At 28.7% G+C, this 20,860-nt stretch overlaps 2 protein-coding genes across 3 annotated transcripts; one reads left to right on the top strand and one right to left on the bottom strand.

Annotated features, from left to right (window-relative positions):
* Nucleotides 1-15,015: 15,015 nt before the first annotated feature.
* Nucleotides 15,016-17,588, bottom strand: LOC103849131 (uncharacterized protein At2g34160). Of its 2 annotated transcripts, none has more exons than XM_033291331.1 (5): nt 16,703-17,588; nt 16,560-16,614; nt 16,408-16,470; nt 16,259-16,323; nt 15,016-16,176 (listed from the first exon to the last, which is right to left on the bottom strand). In XM_033291331.1, exons 1-5 carry the CDS (start codon nt 16,856-16,858, stop codon nt 16,036-16,038), a joined length of 480 nt encoding a protein of 159 aa, XP_033147222.1. In that variant the 5' UTR covers nt 16,859-17,588; the 3' UTR covers nt 15,016-16,035. The 2 variants fall into 2 exon arrangements, with proteins under 2 accessions (XP_033147222.1, XP_009124184.1); XM_009125936.2 differs by having other exon boundaries at nt 16,560-16,608; nt 16,703-16,957.
* A 1,026-nt stretch (nt 17,589-18,614) lies between these two features.
* LOC103849132 (protein WVD2-like 1) lies at nt 18,615-20,768 on the top strand. The gene is made up of 7 exons (XM_009125937.3): nt 18,615-18,848; nt 19,215-19,431; nt 19,535-19,626; nt 19,723-19,816; nt 19,918-19,989; nt 20,056-20,166; nt 20,282-20,768. Exons 2-7 carry the CDS (start codon nt 19,219-19,221, stop codon nt 20,531-20,533), a joined length of 834 nt encoding a protein of 277 aa, XP_009124185.2. The 5' UTR covers nt 18,615-18,848; nt 19,215-19,218; the 3' UTR covers nt 20,534-20,768.
* The last annotated feature ends 92 nt before the right edge of the window (nt 20,769-20,860 follow it).

Raw genomic sequence — 20,860 nt, 5'->3', positions numbered from 1 at the left:
GAGTTTTCGGTAAATGCTCTATATATGAAGCCTATAATCTTTTAATTTGTTTTAAAATTTAAAACCACATTATACCTTTGTATTAATTATGATAAACTTCTTTTCATGGTACATGGACATCGTTCTAATTTTTTATACATTAATTTAGCAAAACTGTAAATACTCCAAAATCTACTCCCTAAATCATTGGACTAACCACTATAAAATTGCTATTCCTTAGAGAAACAGAGACAACAAAGGTTCCAAACCTCTTTGAACTTCATCATATTTATTACATGATTCAAATATGTATTAAAACAGTATTCTCAAATTTTTTGAATTTTCTCAAAATCTATGTGTACCCCCCTACGAAAATAGTGTTTTTCGGTAAATGCTCTATATATGAAGCCTATAATCTTTTAATTTGTTTTAAAATTTAAAACCACATTATACCTTTGTATTAATGTATGATAAACTTCTTTTCATGGTACATGGACATCGTTCTAATTTTTTATCCATTAATTTAGCAAAACTGCAATACTCCTAAATCATTGGACTAACCACTATAAAATTGCTATTCCCTAGAGAACGGAGACAACAAAGGTTCCAAACCTCTTTGAACTTCATCATATTTTTTACTGATTCAAATATGTATTAAAACAGTATTTTCAATTTTTTTTTTTTTTTCAAAATCTATGTGTAACCCCTACGAAAATAGTGAGTTTTCGGTAAATGCTCTATATATGAAGCCTATAATCTTTAATTTTTTTTAAAATTTAAAACCACATTATACCTTTGTATTAATGTATGATAAACTTCTTTTCATGGTACATGGACATCGTTCTAATTTTTTATCCATTAATTTAGCAAAACTGCAAATACTCCCTAAATCATTGGACTAACCACTATAAAATTGCTATTCCCTAGAGAAACGGACAAACAAAGGTTTCAAACCTCTTTGAACTTCATCATATTTATTACCTGATTCAAATATGTATTAAAAAAGTATTTTCCAATTTTTTTGAATTTTTTCTCAAAATCTATGTGTACCCCCCTACGAAAATAGTGAGTTTTCGGTAAATGCTCTATATATGAAGCCTATAATCTTTAAATTTGTTTTAAATTTAAAACCACATTATACCTTTGTATTAATGTATGATAAACTTCTTTTCATGGTACATGGACATCGTTCTAATTTTTTATCCATTAATTTAGCAAAACTGCAAATACTCCCTAAATCATTGGACTAACCACTATAAAATTGCTATTCCCTAGAGAAACGGAGACAACAAAGGTTCCAAACCTCTTTGAACTTCATCATATATTATTACATGATTCAAATATGTATTAAAACAGTATTTTCAATTTTTTGAATTTTTCTAAAATCATCTATGTTACCCCCCTACGAAAATAGTGAGTTTTCGGTAAATGCTCTATATATGAAGCCTATAATCTTTAATTTGTTTTAAAATTTAAAACCACATTATACCTTTGTATTAATTTATGATAAACTTCTTTTCATGGTACATGGACATCGTTCTAATTTTATCAATTAATTTAGCAAAACTGTAAATACAAATACTCCCTAAATCATTGGACTAACCACTATAAAATTGCTATTCCTTAGAGAAACAGAGACAACAAAGGTTCCAAACCTCTTTGAACTTCATCATATTTTATTACATGATTCAAATATGTATTAAAACAGTATTCTCAAAGTTTTTGAATTTTTCTCAAAATCTATGTGTACCCCCCTACGAAAATAGTGAGTTTTCGGTAAATGCTCTATATATGAAGCCTATAATCTTTAAATTTGTTTTAAAATTTAAAACCACATTATACCTTTGTATTAATGTATGATAAACTTCTTTTCATGGTACATGAACATCGTTCTAATTTTTTATCCATTAATTTAGCAAAGCAAACTCCAAATACTCCTAATCATTGGACTAACCACTATAAAATTGCTATTCCCTAGAGAAACGGAGACAACAAAGGTTCCAAACCTCTTTGAACTTCATCATATTTTTTACTTGATTCAAATATGTAATAAAACAGTATTTTCAATTTTTTTGAATTTTTCAAAATCTATGTGTAAAATAGTGAGTTTTCGGTAAATGTTCTATATATGAAGCCTATAATCTTTAAATTTGTTTTAAAATTTAAAACCACATTATACCTTTGTATTAATGTATGATAAACTTCTTTTCATGGTACATGGACATCGTTCTATTTTTTTATCCATTAATTTAGCAAAACTGCAAATACTCCCTAAATCATTAAACTAACCACTATAAAATTGCTATTCCCTAGAGAAACGGAGACAACAAAGATTCCAAACCTCTTTGAACTTCATCATATATTATTACATGATTCAAATATGTATTAAAACAGTATTTTCAAATTATTTGAATTTTTCTCAAAATCTATGTGTTGACCCCTATGAAAATAGTGAGTTTTCGGTAAATGCACTATATATGAAGCCTATAATCTTTAAATTTGTTTTAAAATTTAAAACCACATTATACTTTTGTATTAATGTATGATAAACTTTTTTTCATGGTACATGGACATCGTTCTAATTTTTTATCCATTAATTTAGCAAAACTGCAAATACTCTCTAAATCATTGGACTAACCACTATAAAATTGCTATTCCCTAGAGAAACGGAGACAACAAAGGTTCCAAACCTCTTTGAACTTCATCATATATTATTACATGATTCAAATATGTATTAAAACAGTATTTTCAAATTTTTTGAATTTTTCTTAAAATCTATGTGTACCCCCCTACGAAAATAGTGAGTTTTCGGTAAATGCTCTATATATGAAGCCTATAATCTTTTAATTCGTTTTAAAATTTATAACCACATTATAAATTTGTATTAATTTATGATAAACTCCTTTTCATGGTACATGGACATCGTTCTAATTTTTAATCAATTAATTTAGCAAAACTGTAAATACTCCCTAAATCATTGGACTAACCACTATAAAATTGCTATTCCTTAGAGAAACAGAGACAACAAAGGTTCCAAACCTCTTTGAACTTCATCATATTTTATTACATGATTCAAATATGTATTAAAATAGTATTCTCAAAGTTTTTGAATTTTTCTCAAAATCTATGTGTACCCCCCTACGAAAATAGTGTGATTTCGGTAAATGCTCTATATATGAAGCCTATAATCTTTTAATTCGTTTTAAAATTTAAAACCAAATTATACCTTTGTATTAATGTATGATAAACTTATTTTCATGGTAAATGAACATCGTTCTAATTTTTTATCCATTAATTTAGCAAAACTGCAAATACTCCCTAATTCATTGGACTAACCACTATTAAATTGCTATTCCCTAGAGAAACGGAGACAACAAAGGTTTCAAACCTCTTTGAACTTCATCATATTTTTTTACTTGATTCAAATATGTATTAAAACAGTATTTTCAATTTTTTTTATTTTTTCAAAATCTATGTGTTAACACCTACCAAAATAGTGAGTTTTCGGTAAATGTTCTATATATGAAGCCTATAATCTTTAAATTTGTTTTAAAATTTAAAACCACATTATACCTTTGTATTAATGTATGATAAACTTCTTTTCATGGTACATGGACATCTTTCTATTTTTTTATCCAAAAATTTAGTAAAACTGCAAATACTCCCTAAATCATTGGACTAACCACTATAAAATTGCTATTCCCTAGAGAAACAGAGACAACAAAGGTTCCAAACCTCTTTGAACTTCATCATATATTTTTACATGATTCAAATATGTATTAAAACAGTATTTCCAAATTTTTTTGAATTTTTCTCAAAATCTATGTATACCCCCCTACTAAAATAGTGAGTTTTCGGTAAATGCTCTATATATGAAGCCTATAATCTTTAAATTTATTTTAAAATTTAAAACCACATTATAACTTTGTATTAATGTATGATAAACTTCTTTTCATGGTACATGGACATCGTTCTAATTTTTTATCCATTAATTTAGCAAAACTGCAAATACTCCCTAAATCATTGGGCTAACCACTATAAAATTGATATTCCCTAGAGAAACAAAGACAACAAAGGTTCCAAACCTCTTTGAACTTCATCATATATTATTACATGATTCAAATATGTATTAAAACAGTATTCTCAAATTTTTTAAATTTTTCTTAAAATCTATGTGTACCCCCCTACGAAAATAGTGAGTTTTCGGTAAATGCACTATATATGAAGCCTAAAATCTTTAAATTTGTTTTAAAATTTAAAACCACATTATACCTTTGTATTAATGTATGATAAACCTCTTTTCATGGTACATGAACATCGTTCTAATTTTTTATCCATTAATTTAGCAAAACTGCAAATACTACCTAAATCATTAGACTAACCACTATAAAATTGTTATTCCCTAGAGAAACGGAGACAACAAAGGTTCCAAACCTCTTTGAACTTCATCATATTTTATTACTTGATTCAAATATGTATTAAAACAGTATTTTCAGATTTTTTGAATTTTTCTCAAAATCTATGTGTACCCCTACGAAAATAGTGAGTTTTCGGTAAATGCTCTATATATGAAGCCTATAATCTTAAAATTTGTTTTAAAATTTAAAACCACATTATACCTTTGTATTAATGTATGATAAACTTCTTTTCATAGTACATGGACATCGTTCTAATTTTTTGTCTATTAATTTAGCAAAACTGCAAATACTCCCTAAATCATTGGATTAACCACTATAAAATTGCTATTCCCTAGAGAAACGGAGACAACAAAGGTTCCAAACCTCTTTGAACTTCATAATATATTATTACATGATTCAAATATGTATTAAAACAGTATTTTCAATTTTTTTGAATTTTTCTCAAAATCTATGTGTACCCCCTATGAAAATAGTGAGTTTTCGGTAAATGCTCTATATATGAAGCCAATAATCTTTAAATTTGTTTTAAAATTTAAAACCACATTATACCTTTGTATTAATGTATGATAAACTTCTTTTCATGGTACATGGACATCGTTCTAATTTTTTATCCATTAATTTTGCAAAACTGCAAATACTCCCTAAAGCATTGGACTAACCACTATAAAATTGTTATTCCCTAGAGAAACGGAGACAACAAAGGTTCCAAACCTCTTTGAACTTCATCATATATTATTACATGATTCAAATATGTATTAAAACAGTATTTTCAGATTTTTTGAATTTTTCTCAAAATCTATGTGTACCCCCTACTAAAATAGTGAGTTTTCGGTAAATGCTCTATATATGAAGCCTATAATCTTTAAATTTGTTTTAAAATTTAAAACCACATTATACCTTTGTATTAATGTATGATAAACTTCTTTTCATGGTACATGGACATCGTTCTAATTTTTTATCCATTAATTTAGCAAAACTGCAAATACTCCCTAAAGCATTGGACTAACCACTATAATATTGCTATTCCCTAGAGAAACGGAGACAACAAAGGTTCCAAGCTTCTTTGAACTTAATCATATATTATTACATGATTCAAATATGTATTAAAACAGTATTTTCAGATTTTTTGAATTTTTCTCAAAATCTATGTGTACCCCCCTATGAAAATAGTGAGTTTTCGGTAAATGCTCTATATATGAAGCCACTAATCTTTAAAATTGTTTTAAAATTTAAAATCACATTATAACTTTGTATTAATGTATGATAAACTTCTTTTTATTGTACATGGACATCGTTCTAATTTTTTATCCATTAATTTAGCAAAACTGCAAATACTCCCTAAAGCATTGGACTAACCACTATAAAATTGCTATTCCCTAGAGAAACGGAGACAACAAAGGTTCCAAACCTCTTTGAACTTCATCATATTTTATTACATGATTCAAATATGTATTAAAACAGTATTCTCAAATTTTTTGAATTTTTCTCAAAATCTATGTGTTAACCCCTACGAAAATAGTGAGTTTGCGGTAAATGCTCTATATATGAAGCCTATAATCTTTAAATTTGTTTTAAAATTTAAAACCACATTATAACTTTGTATTTATGTATGATAAACTTCTTTTCATGGTACATGGACATCGTTCTAATTTTTTATCCATTAATTTAGCAAAACTGCAAATACTCCCTAAATCATTGGGCCAACCACTATAAAATTGATATTCCCTAGAGAAACAAAGACAACAAAGGTTCCAAACCTCTTTGAACTTCATCATATATTATTACATGATTCAAATATGTATTAAAACAGTATTCTCATATTTTTAAAAAATTTCTCAAAATCTATGTGTACCCCCCTACGAAAATAGTGAGTTTTCGGTAAATGCACTATATATGAAGCCTAAAATCTTTAAATTTGTTTTAAAATTTAAAACCACATTATACCTTTGTATTAATGTATGATAAACTTCTTTTCATGGTACATGAACATCGTTCTAATTATTTATCCATTAATTTAGCAAAACTGCAAATACTCCCTAAATCATTGGACTAACCTCTATAAAATTGCTATTCCCTAGAGAAACGGAGACAACAAAGGTTCCAAACCTCTTTGAACTTCATCATATACTATTACATGATTCAAATATGTATTAAAACAGTATTTTCAATTTTTTTGAATTTTTCTCAAAATCTATGTGTACCCCCCTACGAAAATAGTGAGTTTTCGGTAAATGCTCTATATATGAAGCCAATAATCTTTAAATTTGTTTTAAAATTTAAAACCACATTATACCTTTGTATTAATGTATGATAAACTTATTTTTATGGTACATGGACATCGTTCTAATTTTTTATCCATTAATTTAGCAAAACTGCAAATACTCCTTAAAGCATTGGACTAACCACTATAAAATTGCTATTCCCTAGAGAAACGGAGACAACAAAGGTTCGAAACCTCTTTGAACTTCATCATATTTTGTTACATGATTCAAATATGTATTAAAACAGTATTCTCAATTTTTTTGAATTTTTCTCAAAATCTATGTGTTAACCCCTACGAAAATATTGAGTTTTCGGTAAATGCTCTATATATGAAGCCTATAATCTTTAAATTTGTTTTAAAATTTAAAACCACGTTATACCTTTGTATTAATGTATGATAAACTTCTTTTCATAGTACATGGACATCGTTCTAATTTTTTGTCCATTAATTTAGCAAAACTGCAAATACTCCCTAAATCATTGGACTAACCACTATAAAATTGCTATTCCCTAGAGAAACGGAGACAACAAAGGTTCAAACCTCTTTGAACTTCATCATATATTATTACATGATTCAAATATGTATTAAAACAGTATTTTCAAATTTTTTGAATTTTTCTCAAAATCTATGTGTACCCCCCTACGAAAATAGTGAGTTTTCGGTAAATGCTCTATATATGAAGCCTATAATCTTTTAATTCGTTTTAAAATTTAAAACCAAATTATACCTTTGTATTAATGTATAATAAACTTCTTTTCATGGTACATGAACATCGTTCTAATTTTTTATCCATTAATTTAGCAAAACTGCAAATACTCCCTAAGTCATTGGACTAACCACTATAAAATTGCTATTCCCTAGAGAAACGGAGACAACAAAGGTTCCAAACCTCTTTGAACTTCATCATATTTTTTTACTTGATTCAAATATGTATTAAAACAATATTCTAAGATTTTTTAATTTTTCTCAAAATCTATGTGTTAACCCCTACGAAAATAATGAGTTTTCGGTAAATGCTCTATATATGAAGCCTATAATCTTTAAATTTGTTTTAAAATTTAAAACCACATTATACCTTTGTATTAATGTATGATAATCTTCTTTTCATGGTACATGGACATCGTTCTAATTATTTATCCATTAATTTAGCAAAACTGCAAATACTCCCTAAATCATTGGACTAACCACTGTAAAATTGATATTCCTTAGAGAAACGGAAACAACAAAGGTTCCATATAATGAAGACTATGGTCTTTAATGTTGTTTTAAAATTTTTAAAGACATTCTAAATTTGTAATGTATATTAAACTCTCTTTCATGGTACGTGGGTATGGTTTTATTTTTTTGTCAATAAATTTAGTAAAACTTCATAATACTCTATAAATTGGTGGACTAACCACTATAAAATCGCTATTTTCTAGAGAAACGTAGACAACAAAAGTTCAAAACATCTTTGACTTTCATCATATGTTAGTGAAGGATGCAACAATGCATTAAAACAAAAAAAAAATTTTGAATTTTTCTCAAAATCTACGAGTTAACCCCTAAGAAAATACTGAATTTTTCGGTAAATGGTCTATATAAAAAAGCCTATGATCTTCAGTGCTGTTTTAAAATTTATAAACACATTCTACATTTTTATTAATGTATATTAAACTCTATTTCCTGGCACGTGAACATCGTTTTAATTTTTTGTCAATTAATTAAGTAAAACTTCATAATACCCCCTAAATTGGTGGACTAACCACTATAAAATCGCAATTTTCTAGAAAAGCGAAGACAACAAAAGTTCCAAACCTCTTTGACCTTCATCATATGTTAGTGAAAGATGCAAGTATGTATTAAAACAGTATTTTCATATTTTTGAATTATTTTCAAAATCTATGCGTCCCCTACGAAAATATTGAATTTTCGGTAAATGCTCTATATACTAAAGCCTATGATCTTTAGTGTTGTTTTAAAATTTATAAACACATTCTACATTTGTATTAATGTATATTAAACTCTCTTTCATGGTACATGGGCATCGTTTTAATTTTTAGTCAATTAATTTAGTAAAACTTCATAATACCCCCTAAATTGGTGGACTAACAACTATAAAATCGCAATTTTCTTGAGAAACGGAGACAACAACAGTTCCAAACCTCTTTGACCTTCATGATATGTTAGTGAAAGATGCAAGTATGCATTAAAACATTATTTTCATATTTTTGAATTTTCCTCAAAATTTATGTGTTAATCTTTACGAAAATATTAAATTTTTGGTAAATGCTCTATATACAGAAGCATATGATATTTAGTGTTCTTTTAAAATTTCTAAACACATTCTACATTTGTATTAATGTATATTAAACTCTCTTTCATGGTACATGGGCATTGTTTTAATTTTTTGTCAGTTAAATTAGAAAAACATCATAATACTCTATAAATTGGTGGACTAACCACTATAAAATCGTTATTTTCTAGAGAAATGTAGACAACAAAAGTTCAAAACATCTTTAACTTTCATCATATGTTAGTGAAGAATGCAACAATGCATTAAAACAAAAATTTTATATTTTTGAATTTTTCTCAAAATCTTTGAGTTAACCTCTACGAAAATATTGAATTTTTCGGTAAATGCTCTATATAAAAAAGCCTACAATCTTTAGTGTTGTTTTAAAATTTATATACACATTCTATATTTGTATTAATGTATATTAAACTCTCTTTCCTGGCACGTGAACATCGTTTTAATTTTTTGTCAATTAATTAAGTAACACTTCCTAATACTCCCTAAATTAGTGGACTAACCACTATAAAATCAAAACTTTCTAGAGAAACGGAGACAACAAAAGTTCCAAACCTCTTTGACCTTCATCATATGTTAGTGAAAGAGGCAAGTATGCAATAAAACAATTTTTCATATTTTTAATTTTTTTCAAAATCTGTGTGTTATCCCCTACGAAAATATTGAATTTTCGTTAAATGTTCTATATAATGAAGCCTATGATCTTTAATGTTGTTTTAAAATTTATAAACACATTATACATTTGGATTAATGTATATTAAATTCTCTTTCATGGTACATGGGCATCGTTTTAATTTTTTGTCAATTAATTTAGTAAAATTTCATAATACTCCATAAATTGGTTGACTAACCACTATAAAATTGTTATTTTCTAGAGAAACGAAGACAACAAAAGTTTAAAACCTCTTTGAATTTCATCATATGTTAGTGAAATATGCAACTATGCATTAAAAAAATATTTTCATATTTTTTAATATTTTTCAAAATTTGTGTGTCCCTACAAAAATATTGAATTTTTCGGTAAATGCTTTATATAATGAAGACTATGATCTTTAATGTTGTTTTAAAATTTATCAACACATTCTACATTTATATTAATGTATATTAAACTCTTTTTCATGGTACAGGGCATTATTTTATTTTTTTGTCAATTAATTTAGTAAAACTTCATAATACTCCCTAAATTGGTGGACTAACCACTATAAAATTGCTATTTTCTAGAGAAACGGAGACAACAAAAGTTCCAAACCTCTTTGACTTTCATCATATGTTAGTGAAGGATGCAACTATGCATTAAAACATAATTTTTATATTTTTGAATTTTTCTCAAAATTTATGAGTTAACCCCTACGAAAATATTGAATTTTTTGGTAAATGTTCTATATACTGAAACCTATGATCTTTAGTGTTGTTTTAAAATTTCTAAACACATTCTACATTTGTATTAATGTGTATTAAACTCTCTTTCATTGTACGTGGACATCGTTTTAATTTTTTTGTCAATTAATTTTGTAAAACTTCATAATACTCCCTAAATTAGTGGACTAACCACTATAAAATCAAAACTTTCTAGAGAAACAGAGACAAAAAAAGTTCCAAACCTCTTTGACATTCATCATATGTTAGTGAAAGATGCAAGTATGCATTAAAACAACATTTTCATATTTTTTAATATTTTTCAAAATCTGTGTGCTAACCCATACGAAAATATTGAATTTTTCGGTAAATGCTCTATATAATTAAGCCTATGATCTTTAATGTTGTTTTAAAATTTATAAACACATTCTACATTTGGATTAATGTATATTAAACCTTCTTTCATTGTACATGGGCATCGTTTTAATTTTTAGTCAATTAATTTTGTATAACTTCATAATACTCCTTAAATTGGTGGCATCACCACTATAAAATCGCTATTTTCTAGAGAAACGGAGACAACAAAAGTTCTAAACCTCTTTGACCTTCATCATATGTTAGTGAAAGATGCAAGTATGTATTAAAACAGTATTTTCATATTTTTGAATTTTTTTCAAAATCTATGCGTCCCCTACGAAAATATTGAATTTTCGGTAAAATGCTCTATATACTAAAGCCTATGATCTTTAGTGTTGTTTTAAAATTTATAAACACATTCTACATTTGTATTAATGTATATTAAACTCTCTTTCATGGTACATGGGCATCGTTTTAATTTTTAGTCAATTAATTTAGTAAAACTTCATAATACCCCCTAAATTGGTGGACTAACAACTATAAAATCGCAATTTTCTTGAGAAACGGAGACAACAACAGTTCCAAACCTCTTTGACCTTCATGATATGTTAGTGAAAGATGCAAGTATGCATTAAAACATTATTTTCATATTTTTGAATTTTCCTCAAAATTTATGTGTTAATCCCTACGAAAATATTGAATTTTTGGTAAATGCTCTATATACTGAAGCATATGATATTTAGTGTTGTTTTAAAAATTTAAAACACATTCTACATTTGTATTAATGTATATTAAACTCTCTTTCATGATAAATTGACATTGTTTTAGTTTTGTGTCAGTTAATTTAGTAAAACATCATAATACTCTATAAATTGGTGGACGAACCACTATAAAATTGCTACTTTCTAGAGAAACGTAGACAACAAAAGTTCAAAACATCTTTGACTTTCATCATATGTTAGTGAAGGATGCAAAAATGCATTAAAACAAAAAATTTATATTTTTGAACTTTTCTCAAAATCTACGAGTTAACCCCTACGAAATATTGAATTTTTCGGTAAATGCTCTATATAAAAAAGCCTATGATCTTTAGTGTTGTTTTAAAATTTATAAACACATTCTACATTTGTATTAATGTATATTAAACTCTCTTTCCTGGCACGTGAACATCGTTTTAATTTTTTGGAAATTAATTAAGTAAAACTTCATAATACTCCTTAAATTGGTGGACTAACCACTATAAAATCGTAATTTTCTAGAGAAGCGGAGACAACAAAAGTTCCAAACCTCTTTGACTTTCATCATATGTTAGTGAAAGATGCAAGTATGTATTAAAACAGTATTTTCATATTTTGAATTTTTCTCAAAATCTATGTGTTCCTACGAAAATATTGATTTTTCGGTAAATGCTCTATATACTGAAGCCTATGATCTTTAGTGTTATTTTAAAATTTCTAAACACATTCTACATTTGTATTAATGTATATTAAACTCTCTTTCATGGTACATGTGCATCTTTTTAATTTTTTGTCAATTAATTTAACAAAACTTCATAATACTCTCTAAATTGGTGGATTAACCACTATACAATCGCTATTTTCTAGAGAAACGGAGACAACAAAAGTTCCAAACCTCTTTGACCTTCATCATATTTTAGTGAAGGATGCAACTATGTATTAAAACTATATTTCCTAATTTTGAATTTTTCTCAAAATCTATGAGTCCTACGAAAATATTGAATTTTTCGGTAAATGTTATATATACTGAAGCCTATGATTTTTAGTGTTGGTTTAAAATTTCTAAACACATTATACTTTTGTATTAATGTATATTAAACTCTCTCTCATGGTACATGAACATCGTTTTAATTTTTAGTCAATTAATTTTGTAAAACTTCATAATACTCCCTAAATTGGTGGACTAACCACTATAAAATCGCTATTTTCTAGAGAAACGGAGACAAAAAAGGTTCCAAAGCTCTTTGATATTCATCATATGTTAGTGAATGATGCAACTATGCATTAAACTGTATTTTCATATTTTGAAATTTTCTCAAAATGTATGAGTTAACCCTTCGAAATATTGAATTTTTCGGTAAATGCTCTATATAATGAAGCATATGATCTTTAGTGTTGTTTTAAAATATATAAATACATTATACATTTGTATTAGTGTATATTAAAGTCTCTTTCATGTTATGTGGGCATCGTTTTATTTTTTTTTCAATTAATTTAGTAAAACTTCATAATATTCCCTAAATTAGTGGACTAACCACTATAAAATCTAAACTTTCTAGAGAAACGGAGACAACAAAAGTTCCAAACCTCTTTGACATTCGTCATATGTTTGTGAAAGATGAAATTATGCATTAAAACAGTTTTCATATTTTGAATTTTTCTCAAAATCTATGTGTTAATATCCCTACAAAAATATTGAAATTTTCGGTAAATGTTATATACTGAAGTCTATGATCTTTAGTGTTGTTTTAAAATTTCTAAACACATTCTACATTTGTATCAATGTTTCTACATTTGTATTAATATATATTAAACTCTCTTTCATGGTACATGGGTATCGTTTTAATGTTTTTTCAATTAATTTAGTAAAATTTTATAATACTCTCTAAACTGGTGGACTAACCACTATAAAATCGTTATTTTCTAGAGAGTATTATGAAATTTTACTTAGTCCAATATTAGTTTCATTTAAAAAAAAATTGCAAATATTAATATTTAAAAAAAAAAATTAAAGTGATGATTTGTCAAAATTTAATTGGTTGTTTTATATAGTATAGATTTTATTCATAGGATATTTTTTTATATAATATATCATAAAGATTTTGGAAACTTTTATTGACATAGGATATTTTTTTGATGTTATGATATTAAGTTTTCATTTTTTAATTAAGATTTCGAATATTAGATTGCTTTAATTTTTACAACATATATAGTTTATTTTTTCGTGGTGAATTTTAAAAGATTATTCTTTATTATCTATGATTTTATCTTTTGTAAAATTTGAAATATTATCATTTTGAGTTTGAATATTATTTTCAAAATTTTATATTTTGTCAAAAAAACTTTAGAAAATTATACAACTATTTTGAGTTTGGAAGATTACATGTATTTTGAATTTGTCTTTGTTTACTACATTAATATATTATTTTATAAAAATATTTAATTTTTTGGTCAATGAACATGTACTGTTGCCATTAAATGATGTGTTATTAATTTTATTATCTGAAGAACTCCTACCATAAATGATGTGTGATCTTGATGATACGATGTCTCTTTTAGATTGGCAAGAAAAAAAAAACTAAAAAGTAAAGACTATAGAAATTATGAAAAATAGACTTCTAATAATTTTTAAACTATTAATTTATACTTACACAAATCATCTAAATTTATAATATATACAAATAAAAAGTTTGAAAACAACCTTTTGTCAAAAAAAAAAGGTTTGAAAGGTAAATGATGTGTTATATTATTATTATCTGAAGAACTCTTGTCATAAATGATATGTGTGATCTTGATGATATGATGATGATGTCTCTTTTAGATTGGCAAGAAAAAAACAAAAAAAGTACAGACTATAAAAATTATAAAAAAATAGACTTATTATTATTTTAAAAGTATTTATTTTAGACTTATACAATCATCTAAATTTATAATATATATAACAAAAGTTTGAAAACAACCTTTTGCCAAAAAAAAAGTTTGAAAACAAGTTAAAATGTTTAAAAAAAAAAAATTCTACCGAGTCATTTCATTAGTTCGCTTCCAGTGATCTTACTGAAGTTTTATAAAAATAAGTTGTTGGTCATTTCATTGGTTCGCTTTCAGTGATCTTACCAAATTTCTATACCAAAATAATGCCTAAATTCAAAATCAAAATTAATTAAAATTTTGTTCTATTTCAGCACAAAAAATACTATGGTGTGGGAAAAAAATTACTATGGTTATACTTGGAGAAGTAAATACAATCTAATACAAACTCAATTGAATAAATATTATATATCTAAATTACATATATATAAAGTAAAATATTATAAAATTATTTAAATAAATCATATATATAACACAAAATAATTTAAATAAAATTGGAATATTAATAACTTTTATAATATATATTTTTAATACTTATAAAAGTATGAGCACGGAAAAATCACATAGTAACCCTAAATGTAATAAAATTATTGTGCTGTGATGACTTGGAATAATTCATATGCGTCTATAAACTTCCTCGTATAGTTTTAAAATCCAAAAAATTACTTGACATTATTCCTCTTGATTGGTTTTAGAAGGAAAAAATTGTCATCTGAAAAAGAAGAGGAGAGATAGTTGGATTACTCCTTGATAATTTAGACTTTCTCTCATTTATAAATTTCCTCGTCTAGTTTTAAAATCCGAAAAAATTACTTGACATTATTCCTCTTGATTGGTTTTAGAAGGAAAAAAAATTGTCATCTGAAAAAGAAGATGGGAGATAGTTGGATTCCTCCTTGATAATTTAGACTTTCTCTCATTTATAAACTTCCTCGTCTAGTTTTAAAATCCGAAAATTACTTGACATTATTCCTCTTGATTGGTTTTAGGAGGAAAAAAAAATTGTCATCTGAAAAAGAAGATGGGAGATAGTTCGATTACTCCTTGATAATTTAGACTTACTCTCATTTATAAAAAGAAGATGGGAGATATGTTTTAAATTTCTATTAGCTAATAAAAATTTAATTATTTATTATTCATTAAGCGTATAACTCTAGTATTTAACGTGAGATCTCAAATGCAAAATATCATTTTGCAAATAATAATGTATGTGTGTTGGATATTTAGAAATTAAAAATTAATGTATGATATAGTAGTAACTTTTAAATCATTATTTTACTTTAATTTGGCAAAAGGTCACATTCATATATATACACTCTTTAAAAATTTAGAAGGAATTTTAACTTTTAAAATTTACATTTAAATGATTACCATTTTAATAAATACCTTAATTTTATTATTAAAAAAATTAACCCTCATAAATTATTTATAAATGTTTAAAATTATTTATAAAAAAATGTTAAACTCATCCTCATCCACTAAATACTAAATTCTAAACAGTCATCACTAAAATTTAAAATTCAAATATTATAATTGGGATTTACTATTAAGAAGAAATAAATGAGAAAATATATCATTGGAATGTTTGGGAGAAATATATATTTCTCAAACAAAAAATACTAGAGTAGTATTTTCCTAAACAAACTACTAGCATGTCTATTGAGTATTATGTTCGATATGTCACAAAAGAAACAAAAACAACAAAGCAAAGCAAAACAAAAGCGAAAATCGATCTTTCATATGTGGTGTTTCTGAGGCAGCTCCGTCCTAGGCCTCGGTGGCTGCAGCTTCTTGTACTTCAACAGCAGCCTCCGTCTCTGCTTTAGCTACCTCCTCCGGCGTTTTGCCGTTGGTCACAGGTGGTACCAAAGAGTCAAACTTGTCTGATTTGCCCAACACAATCTCAATCTGCGCAGCAACAACAAACCCAAGACGGCTGTAAAACAAGAAATCAACAGTTCTTGAAGAAGATGATAAAGAAGAGACTTGCCTTTGCCTTCTGAACCATCCTTCCTTTAGTCTCGTCCTTCATTCCCACGGTAGATGTCAACACTTCTGTACAAAGATGAAAACATAATCTTGAATTAGACGAAATCTTTTTTTTTCATATAGGAGATGCCTAAGAGAGTTTCTACGTACTCTTCTCTGTAGCCAATCCATTGTTCTTCAAGATCTCAGAGATTGTCACCACAGTTGTGATTGCTATGCACAAAGCAAACATTTCAAATAAATACGCCAAGAGAAAGATCGGTCTAAGTACTTGTAAAGAAAATAATGGTTAAAATCTATACCCATTCCAAGCGCAGAGAGTTCGACCTCATTGTGTTGCTGCATGTACCTCTGCATCAGAGAATAAATCATCAAACGAATCAACTTCTCTCTTTGGAATACGAACAAACACTTGGTAGATTAACGTAGAAGAAAATTAGCATACCTTGGCGAGATTAACGTAGAAGAACAACGGTTTCTTCGTGTTGGAGACTTGGATCCTGTTCTTCTTGTGAGTCTCAACAGTCGCCGGCGCGAGGATGATGTTTCTCTCCGGTGCGTTGATCGGTGCCGGAGCCGGTGTCGCTACTTCCATCGCCATCTTCTTCGATCGCTCTTTCTACTTTCACTATCGCTGGCGGGAAAAAGTTCTCTCTGATCGCTTCGGTTGGTTTACTCGGGGAAATTAGGAAACCGTTACGAGGCGTAACGGCATTTATATAGCACCCGATGCGCTCTTTTTGAGCCAACGAAAGTGTGACACGTGTTCGTCTTCAAGTGGTTTGTTGACCGAGTAAAGAGCGAAAGACGGATTGGTTCATCTCGCTTCGAATGCTTTGAAATTACGAGATTGTCCCCGATGTTTGTGAGGTCTTTAGCGGTTGCGTATGGGCCTCTGATTTGCTAACCCAAATGGGCCTGATGTTATTTTATAACTGGATTTTCGAGTGCGAATGATTTGGTTACACATTCATTCTTGTTTGACGAGTCTACATATATTAGTGAACATGCATAGTGTCTTTGTTTATTATGGTCTCCAACGTCATTACTAACGAGGTGGTCCATATCCACAATACACAGACCAATCTCGTTGGTGGTTAGCATTTTCGTAGGCAAAATCTTATTCGGGACCAATTTGTTGGACCAACTGACCGATTTGTCTTTTGTTTTATATTTTCCCAGTATGAATTTTGCCGCCAAAGGATAATCAGATTTTGAGTTGCGACATGGGTCCTACGTTTTTCCAATGCAACGTGGGTCCTGCGTCATTCAAATGAATAATTACTACACCAACATAAAGTTCATTTTATAATACTTAAGACACTATAAAATCTTACAACTCTTAATTTAAAACAACAACAATAGTAAGAATTCGGCCTTTTAATTTTTTAAATTGGAATTTGGGGTAGAAAATATAATCATACTCACACTCATCTTAACATATAAGAAAATTTATGCAAAATAATATATTTATAAAAACCGATACATCAAATCTCGCACGTAGCGTGGACGTACCCTAGTAAACAATATCAAACAGGTGAAAATACACTCGTTTAATTAGTTTATGCTTGTAAAAAATATTGTTATCATGAGCACTGAAATGATTGTATCATAAGAACATGTATACGCATACATGTGTATACTAAAAGTCTAAGAACAAATTGTATGGTCTACGAGGTACAATGGTAGACGCCATACTGTATTCAACCTCAGCACTTTAACAAAGCTGCAGAATTTAAACTAAGCAACGAGGGAAAGTATGGACTACTCTTGAAGTTTGAACTGAAGGACAGGAAACATTTTTTTTAAACGAGTAACATTGTCACATTGGTATTTATTCCGTCTTGTGGCTTCAAAGCCGTGATAGTTATTGTATGATTAGTTTGAATTTCCTTTTCATTTGGTTGTTAGAAGTTGCTTATAGTGGATCTGATTACTAAGAAGACTACACATCTGGATTCAAGCTAATACATCTAGATTAGGATAATTATTTAGATTTAGTAAATATACTTCTAGACAATTAGTCATCAATTTTTATTTTTGTCAAGTCACAACTTTATTAGATATCCTTAAAAGAAAATTAAACTTAAGAAATTAAAGAAATAATATAGTAATTAAACTTTTATATCAAGATAAGTATAGAGAATGTGTATACTACTACTAACTATACATTTAAAAAAAATGAAACTAATCAACAGAGGTAGGTTTTATTTATTTATTTCAATAAACTAAGAGCTTTTCAATATTTAGGGTGAATATATTTCTTCAAATATTGGCATGAAAATGAATGAATCTTATGGAGTATATAGAAACTAATTATCAAAGTGATGGAAAGCGCCAAAATTCATTTTTTATAATAAAAATAAATGAATTTTAAACCAATAAATAACCAAACAGCTTAACAAATCAAACACATCTCCAAAATAGTCACCACCCAATAAAAATTCTTCTTTTTCTTGAGAGAGAAAGAGAGGGAGACAAGTTTGGTCTGGATAAAGACATTCATTTCAAATTTTGTCTGCAAAATTCTCACGGGCGTTCGGAGACAGAGGTGGTGCACAAGAATCCCTCCCCGGTCCTATACAAGACTCGTAAGAACACAATTTTTTTTGTCACCCTGTTCTTCCTTGAAAGTCTGATTCTTTTCTATAAAATTGTTCACAAAACCTTGAGAATCTCCTCCTCTATCGTTTCCCACCTGGATTTCAAATTTACATTTTAAAAATATTTTTTTTTTGACTATTTCTCCATCTGGGTTTGTTAATGCGTGTTGGTTTCCACTTTTGAATTGTTCTTCTGCGACTATCTCTCTATCTCTTTGAACCAATCCTTGTTCCTTAACCAATCTAACTTTGATATAGCTGTAACCTTTATAAAGATTGAGATCTTACATAATCGAATTGGGTTTTTGAGAATCTGTCTAAAAAGAGAGACTCTTTTGTTTTTGTGTTCCGTAGTGGAATGGGAAGAGAGGTTGTTGAGGTGCTTATGGACCGAAACGCCGGCGTTTCAAGCGGTAGGGTTCACGTTGCTCCTAAGATAGCTGCAGCTGCGGAGTCTGAGACTGAGGAAGAGATCGAAGTCAAGGAATGCACCGAAGAGAATAAACCAAAAGTGGAAACTGCCGAGAGAACTGGAGCTCAAAGCTCGCCTAAAACTCCTAAAGTTTCAAAGGTAAAAACTCATTTCAGAATTAAGACAAACTTTATGTTTTGTAAGTAGTTTGAGAGGTGTAAATGATGTGACTTTACCTGTTTGTTCAATGTTCTGTCTGCAGCGTGATGCTCCTCTTCTCCCGGCGAGGAAGCCATTGCAACCAGAGAACAAGAAGCATGTAGATGAAGATGATAATGTCTCCATTGCTTCTTCGTATCCTTTACTTGACTCTCTCACTTAATCATTATCTTGTCTTTTTATGTATACTTGACAAAATCGATAATGTTCCTTAACGATATTAACTAACAGCGTGGCAACTTCCTTGAGGAGGGCTAAGTTCGGAGTGACTCATGGAAGCGCTCCAACGTTTAGGAGTGCTCAACGTGCTGAGCAGCGCAAAGAGGTAACTATAAATCTTCCACCTTTGCACTCACTCACTAATATAAAGTCTACTTTTTTATGTTCATTAATTGATTATTTTTTTGTGGGGTTTGTGTGGTTTAGTATTACCAAAAGCTTGAGGAGAAAAACCAAGCGCTTGAAGCTGAAAGGAACGAGCTTGAACAAAGGCAAAAGGTAAAAATCCATATAGTTGATGCAGTCTTTTCTAAATCTAAATGGTAAATTCAATGTTTTTTGCAGGAAGAACAAGAAGCAGCGTTGAAAAAACTTAGAAAAAATCTCAAGTTCAAGGCTAAACCAGTCCCCAACTTCTACTACGAGGCGCCTCCTGCCAAACCTGAACTCAAGAAGGTATATTTAACTCGTACATGTTTGGAGCTCAGCATTGTTCTTGTGACAAAAGTAGCTTATGTTATGTATCTTTGTTCTTGTGACGAATGTAGCTTAATGTTATGTATCTTTCTAGGTGCCTTTGACTCGTCCCAAGTCGCCAAAACTCATCCTTTCTCGGAGAAAGAGCTGCAGCGACGCAGTCAGCTCGTCCTCGTCCCGTGAAGAGGTTCCGAAGACAGCATCTAACCGGAACCGACACAGCACGGGAACAGTTCAGAACAAGAACACCAATGATGTGCACGACAGCCCTCGTTCCAGATCAGGCAAGGGTAAAAGTGGGCTTAAACCACTCAACGAGTCCGTGGAAGAAGCTTGCGAGGCTTGAAATGACGATGATTGATGCCTTTGTGTTGTTGTTGGTCTGTGTTTAACTTTGATATCTCACTGGAGAAAATTTAAAATTCAAAACAAAGACTCTTTGTTTTTTTCGGTTATATCCGGTATATGTTGGTTGGTTCACAATGTAACCGTCTTTCTCGGTTTTTTATTTGTAACGTGAAACTTTGATGTTGATTGTTGAAGAAAACTCCTAATGTTGAAAATTTGTATCATTTTGAGCTTTTTTGGATGTGTAATCAAACAAAATATTTTACAATCGATTATTGATGGATTAAGTTCCGGTTAAGAGAAATTTTATCCAAAGAGCAAACCA

The sequence above is a fragment of the Brassica rapa genome, chromosome A05, assembly GCF_000309985.2.
Source record: "Brassica rapa cultivar Chiifu-401-42 chromosome A05, CAAS_Brap_v3.01, whole genome shotgun sequence".
NCBI lineage: Eukaryota > Viridiplantae > Streptophyta > Magnoliopsida > Brassicales > Brassicaceae > Brassica > Brassica rapa.
The sequence above is the reverse complement of the archived record's forward strand: the minus strand, read 5'-3'. Positions and strand labels throughout refer to the sequence as shown.